This window comes from Syngnathus scovelli, chromosome 15 (genome assembly GCF_024217435.2).
Source record: "Syngnathus scovelli strain Florida chromosome 15, RoL_Ssco_1.2, whole genome shotgun sequence".
Taxonomy (NCBI): Eukaryota; Metazoa; Chordata; class Actinopteri; order Syngnathiformes; family Syngnathidae; genus Syngnathus; species Syngnathus scovelli.
Window position 1 is genome coordinate 3,643,523 of NC_090861.1, and position 6,268 is coordinate 3,649,790.

Here is a 6,268-nt window from a genome sequence, read left to right on the forward strand (position 1 = left end):
TTCATTGTTGAATCGATGAAAAACAAGAATCTATTCTTGACCCCTAAAAAATATTTATTTAATAGATGGGTGTAAGTATGTGCTCATTTGTGCCACTCCAAAACTGAACAAATGGTCCATATTTATTTATTTAACAATTTAAAAAGTGTTTCACTCATTTCCATTCATATTTTTTGTAACAAGCGTCTATACACACAAAAAAACACATGAATAAACAGCTTAATATAAATGTGTGGGTAGTCACCTAAGTGTGCACGTGTTTGTGTAACGCCCCCCACACACGCTTTATCAATATCTTGTAGTACCCATTCCCACCGCTGTATGTTGCTGTGTACCAAAGCCCCGTCATCGACATCTTGTAGTACCCATTCCCACCAGCATGGCGCTATATACCAAAGTGCAGAGGAGAAAGCGACATGTGGGTTACTCTTACCAAACCGGAAATTATTTGCCTTGTTTAGCTGCGAATTCGTGCCTGCAAGGAGTTCGCACAAAGATGTCGGGCTCGGACGAGGATGAGTCTATCACGAAAAAGGATGTGGTCCAACGTCTGGAGAAGTTCAGGGGACACTCGGAGAGCGACAAGCACTGGGTGCACAGGAGAGAGTTCATACTACGGAATAAAAAAGAGTATAAGGGCAAGGTGCTGAGGGATCGTCTACTTTCACTTTCAATGGTGTGGGCCAACAATGTCTTCCTCGGCTGCAGGTACACAAGTCACGTTATATGACAACAACACAAAGTGGTTGTGGTAACCGTTTTTAATCACGGCTGAGAGCTCGCTACTGCCCCCTCTGCCTGTGGATATAATGTTGGTGTCAGTTTTGTGACTTAGTTGAACTGCCAATTCTTAATAAATCAGAACTAACGACTACAAAACGTTTTAAAATGTTTGATATAAGTCCTTTGGTGGCTTCCACGTCGACTATTACAAAGTCTTTGTTGCTCTACTAATAACGATGCGACATCCTCAACTCGCTACTGCCCCCTTTGGTTTGTGGAAGGAACAGTACGTCACCTCGGCATAAAATGCAATTATTTTTTTTGTGGCAGATATAACGCGGAGGTCCTGGACAAAGTGAAAGAAATGGCCCAGGGCATCGAGGTGGAGGACGCGCCAGTCTTCGTGACAAGAGATGATATTATGAAGCGGAAGCAGGTAAATGCCTCGCCTGCGTATCAAAATACCTCATAAATATATAATGTAGTGTATCTGCTGACTCAAGTATTCTTCTACTGTGTTTACAGAACAAATGATGGATCCCTCTTGTTCTGAATATACAAGCTGTGCTTGTGTGACCACATTTGTCTTCTCACCAATTTTTGTATGATTTTTAAATAAATGATGAAAGATGACTTCATGTTTTTTTTTTTAGCTCTATTAAAATTAGACTCCCCAAACTCATTTGGGTAGAGCAAACGCACAAATGACTAAAATCGTCTGGAAAAAAATGTGTTTTATTATGTTTTTTTATACAGCATATTGTTATAAGTATACTTTCCTTTGACAAATGTAACATCCCTTCTGCTGGGAACAAATCCTACATACATGATGCCACAACGCCAGTCTTTTTTTTTTTTCCCCTCGCAATTTCCCAGCCTTTTTCATTTGGATACAGGGAGTAAGTGACTGCTTTTTTTAGGATTTCCGGCAAGTCTTTCAGTCCTTTTGCATCTGAGAAGAAAAATTCCACCCAGAATACAAACTTAACCTGACTCACCGCGCTTTGTCCTTTGAAGGCGCTTCTTCTTCTACCCCGGGGCGGGAAAAACCTCCATCATCGTAAGATTCATCTTAAAATCACAGATTGTTCTTTAGAGATTCAAAAAAGAAAGATGATATCCAATCAAAAGGCTTTTTGAATCAACCCATTGGTGTGCGGAATACAAAAAAATGAAAGCTTTTGGTCATAAAACTGCCATTTCCAAACAAACCAAGCAGCAGCACACTCAGCGTATCAATCAAAAAACAAAGATATATTACAAGTTCTGTTAGCAATAACTTATTTCACAACATGCATTTTAAAAAAAGGAAAAAATAAAACATGATTCCGCCTCACTCTCTTGATATAACGTCCGTAGTTTAAGATTTTTTTTTTGCAGGGTGGCACTTGTTGAGTTCTTGTGATATGCGCATCTCCAAACGCACGCGAATGCACGCACACACACACACACACGAGGTAAAATGAGTGTGAGAGGAAGCGGAGGGGGGGGGTGCTTGGTTGGGGTCTCACACGTCCACCCAGCTCTGCTCCACAATGGCTGTCACTCGTTTCTCGTACTCGCGCTTGTTCTCCTGGTAAAGCTGCGCCGCTTGGCTGTTTGCCGGGCTATTGGGGTTGGGCTCATCTAGCAAAGACTAAAAAAAAATAAGAAGAGGGATGGGGGGGTCCCGATTGACTGATTATTGCATGTATTTAATTGTATATTATTTTCGCAGCTTCCTGCGGGATAGCTACAATGTGGCAAGTGACGAAAATGAGATCGACACATCTGAATTAGTGGTTGTGACATCATCGAGAGTATGGGTGAGGAGGGCACCCACCTGGATGGATGTGAGTATGGACGACACGTCATATGTGGGGCTCCAGCGGTTTTGGAGGATGTCTAAACATATACTGCCATCTGCGTAGACTGAGGGAACACGGCGACAACAGTCAAACAAAATGAATTTTTTGCAAGATTTAAGAGCAACAAATTTATAAATACTTGTGTTCATGTGTTGTTAATCTATTTACCATTGGGGTGAAACATTCTGGATACAAAGCGAACCGTGGGAGGCTTGTTTGGATACTCCTCTGAGAACTCAATCAGAAGCTTAAATGTTCCTGCAAAATAAAAAGACACATTTATTTGGATAAGTATTATTGGTTGCCACATTCTGCAAAAACTAAGCCATATTTATATATAAATAACACATATCACCATGCCGATGAAAGACTATAAAATATAGGAACTCACCATCTTCAAATGGCGTGCCGACGGGCCTGTAAAGACAAAAGAAATCAGTCATCAGGAATGGGGGGGTGGGGGGGGGGACCTCCACACTCTGCTACTTGATTTTTTTGTTGACTGTGAAAACATACGGCAACCACCACTATGACTTAACTGTTTATTATCACACGTCCAGGTTGCCGGGCGGGCGGGATAACAAGAGAAAGGACGGTAGGGCTGTGCGGAACAAGCACGTGACTCACCCAAAAATAACGGCGTTCCATAGCATGATATTGTTCTCCGAAGGTGCTCCGCTCACACCGGTGGGAGGGTCCTCTTGAAGTCTGCACACGACAAACAAAAGGCCTTTAAAAATGTCACACTGGGAGTCGATCAATAAAGTTATGCCACTAAAATATCTTTTTACAATACAAATATTACATTTTGTGGGGGACAAAGACAAAATCTTCAATGTTTGGTCGCCACGGCAACACCACAGATTAGGCCAAGTGTGGACCTAATATCAGGTCTGATCAGAGTTTACGCACCAGGTCCATCTGCGTCCGCGTGCGAGAACACCCGACGCACTGCAATTAACCCCATTAACCATAAGCTCCCCCGAGCTCTTCTCTGGCAAAGACACACACTGCTCGGATGTTCTGACAAACGTGGCTGGGTCCATAAAATGAAGTCAGTTTATCCTCTTCGAGGCGTCACACCGTGAGATGAGTGAATATTACAACTCAATAAAATGATCAAATTTAAAGGGTTTATTTTTTTTCATTTGGTTACCTCATGCAGTATGAAAGCAGCCTCTTGCTCTGCCTTACCCTTTGACATTTGGCCTGTTTTACTGCCACTTCTCCACTATCCTTCCCTCTCCTCTTCTGCTTTGAGAAGGGGGCTTAGGAGCAACGATCAAATCTGAAGCTGACTGGAATCTGTGTCAATTGACCTGGACAAGATCTGAAACGGACCACTTCTCCCGTTGCTCAGGAGGATCTGCAACAACCGACCGGGTCAGGTGTCTAACCTGGGGCGTTTCATCCCATTAAATGAACTCTTATTGGGTTCCAACTAACACAAAGATAAATAACTAATCCAGGTTTAGATCAGGGGAAGTTGCTGATGTGTCTGTACCTCTGTGAAGTTCTTTGAGACTCTTTGTGATTAAGTGTCATTCTACGATTGACAGCCATTTTAAAACCACAAACCCTCACCTGTATGCCACATTTCAGCCCAAATTAACACTGGTGCAAACACAAGGGTGACATTTGGTGCATGACAACAGATTGCGCCCATATAAGATCCACTTTCAGCCATTTCAAAAGCACAAACCCCTTGGGGAATCTTTCGAAATATAAACCACGATGCTACGCAAATTAGCATGACATTTTAATGAGGTGATACCGATTACTGCTTGTGGTCGAACAGAACAAAATCTAATATTGTTAGTTTCGCGAGGAATTAACTTGGTTTCGGTTGGTCGTTCCTGTAATGTTAATCTTATCACCCAAAAACAACAGCCTGGCGAACCAGCGCTAGCTAGCGGCGTCCACGAAACAACTCGCCTCGGTTGGAATTGGAGGAATAATTTCAAGTGTCACCCCAAATACAATAACAAACGTAGTATATCACCTAAATGGACATCTGATGATCTTAAAAAAACAGCCAGCGTTCGGTCTAATCGCCGGTAGCTCGAGCTAAGCTAGGTTAGCTGGTATTAGCTTGATCGGCTAACCCCGCTAGCACGCAAACAGAAACAAGGATGTACTGCGGTACCTTTTAAAATCCCTCATAAGGCGTCTCCTCGCCGGGGTGGACATTACTGAAATTTGAAAAAAATAAAATGTATATACAACGAAAGCAGGCGCATCAATCGATTGACGAGCGGTGTATTTCTTCCGCCGAAAGCCCCCCCCTTTTCTTCTCCTTTTTTCTCTTCTCTTTCTCTTTCTCTCTCTCTCTGTCTCTCTCTCTTTAACTCCCCCCAAAACAAGTGTCTGGCAGGCTCACCCCGTGATGACGTCACTGACTGACGGAGGCCCTTCCCCTTTAATGACGCACACGTGGCTATGTAACATGTGGCTATGTAACATGTGCCATGAGCGCTTTAAAAGCGCACAACAATATTTGGCATTATTTATTGATAAAATTATCAATTATATGGTTCGGGGTGGTTTTAAACCATCAAACATCTTTTGCCTCCTTATAAAACATGATTGTACTGTTCGAAAATTGGACATTTCTATTTATTTGAACGTTGATTTGTCGTTAGCATTGTTTTTAGCATTAGCATTGAATTTCTCCACAAACTCCGGAAATACCTTCTTCATATGTTTTGTCAGTAGCCAACAGTTTGAACGGAATGGAACACTGAAGGTTCAAATGACGAGCTCCTCTCCATGTGACCCACATTCTCGTCATGCTAAACGCCTCGGCTTTCTATTGATAGCTTGAAACTCCATCGAGGAAAGATTAAGATAGATTAAACGGCAGTTATATTTGCTAGAGCTTTAACGGCGATTGTACAGAAGCCCCGAGTACCCCCTCACCCCAAATGTCACCTCTCCTCAAAAGTGGCTCTATCTGCTGGATCTACTTGGTTATAGCACTAAAAAATCTCATAATAATGGCACACAATCATAATAAAGTGGTATTTTCCCTTCATGTGACTGTCTCAACTTCATGAGCTTCGATTAATCGCTTAATCGAGCCAACTATGATAAAACTATATGTGAAACTATAGACTGTATAACAGGATAGGACACTGCATATAATTCTACCACAAAATAAGAACAATTGTTTCATAACACATAAAAATGAGTTTGCAGATGAGAAATTTTGTTCTAACCGGCTGTGAAGAAGGTCACTTTGGTCTAACCCATGAATGATTGTGTGTCACCAAAGGGGGAACACAAAATAATACTTCTGTATTTAGGTAGGTGCAGAAAAAAAAGATATTAGCAGCCATATATATTTATCCCACTGGCCTCGCGCTGATATTCACTAATAGTAAGATGACATCATCTGCACAAGATCAAAAGTTCTCGATGATGATGCATGATCGCTGTGTTTGCTGACGTCACAATTTAGGAGTGCTGATGCGTCAAGTTAAACTCGATGTGAACTAGTTAGTGGCACTATTCAGTCATGTTTTTGTCCATGGCACGGATTCTTTATCAATTAAACCACAACAAAAGTTTATTGTTATTCGGTTGGTGTTGTGGTATTGTAATAAACACTAAAATGCATTAAATAAAAAGTGTTCCAATTGCTCTTATTTTGACGGGATTTTATAATGATGCTTAAGCCCGGACGTTTTCGAGATATT

The 6,268-nt window shown here is 41.7% G+C and overlaps 2 protein-coding genes across 2 annotated transcripts; one reads left to right on the forward strand and one right to left on the reverse strand.

The window, feature by feature from the left end:
- The first annotated feature begins 393 nt into the window (after window positions 1–393).
- cdkn2aipnl (CDKN2A interacting protein N-terminal like) lies at window positions 394–1,356 on the forward strand. The gene is made up of 3 exons (XM_049742988.1): window positions 394–708; window positions 1,054–1,159; window positions 1,249–1,356. Exons 1-3 carry the CDS (start codon window positions 497–499, stop codon window positions 1,255–1,257), a joined length of 327 nt encoding a protein of 108 aa, XP_049598945.1. The 5' UTR covers window positions 394–496; the 3' UTR covers window positions 1,258–1,356.
- An 86-nt stretch (window positions 1,357–1,442) lies between these two features.
- Window positions 1,443–4,942, reverse strand: ube2b (ubiquitin-conjugating enzyme E2B (RAD6 homolog)). The gene is made up of 6 exons (XM_049742987.2): window positions 4,717–4,942; window positions 3,198–3,278; window positions 2,962–2,987; window positions 2,739–2,828; window positions 2,546–2,634; window positions 1,443–2,359 (listed from the first exon to the last, which is right to left on the reverse strand). The coding sequence occupies exons 1-6, from the start codon at window positions 4,758–4,760 to the stop codon at window positions 2,231–2,233; spliced, it is 459 nt and encodes a 152-aa protein (XP_049598944.1). The 5' UTR covers window positions 4,761–4,942; the 3' UTR covers window positions 1,443–2,230.
- Window positions 4,943–6,268: the final 1,326 nt, after the last annotated feature.

Coding starts and splice junctions, on each gene's coding strand:
- cdkn2aipnl (XM_049742988.1), top strand. CDS start 497: ATGTCGGGCTCGGACGAGGATGAGTCTATCACGAAAAAGGATGTGGTC. Junction 709..1,053: donor AATGTCTTCCTCGGCTGCAG/GTACACAAGTCA, acceptor TTTTTGTGGCAG/ATATAACGCGGAGGTCCTGG.
- ube2b (XM_049742987.2), bottom strand. CDS start 4,760: ATGTCCACCCCGGCGAGGAGACGCCTTATGAGGGATTTTAAAAG. Junction 2,988..3,197: donor TGGAACGCCGTTATTTTTGG/GTGAGTCACGTG, acceptor TTGTCTTTACAG/GCCCGTCGGCACGCCATTTG. Junction 2,829..2,961: donor CGGCACGCCATTTGAAGATG/GTGAGTTCCTAT, acceptor TTTATTTTGCAG/GAACATTTAAGCTTCTGATT.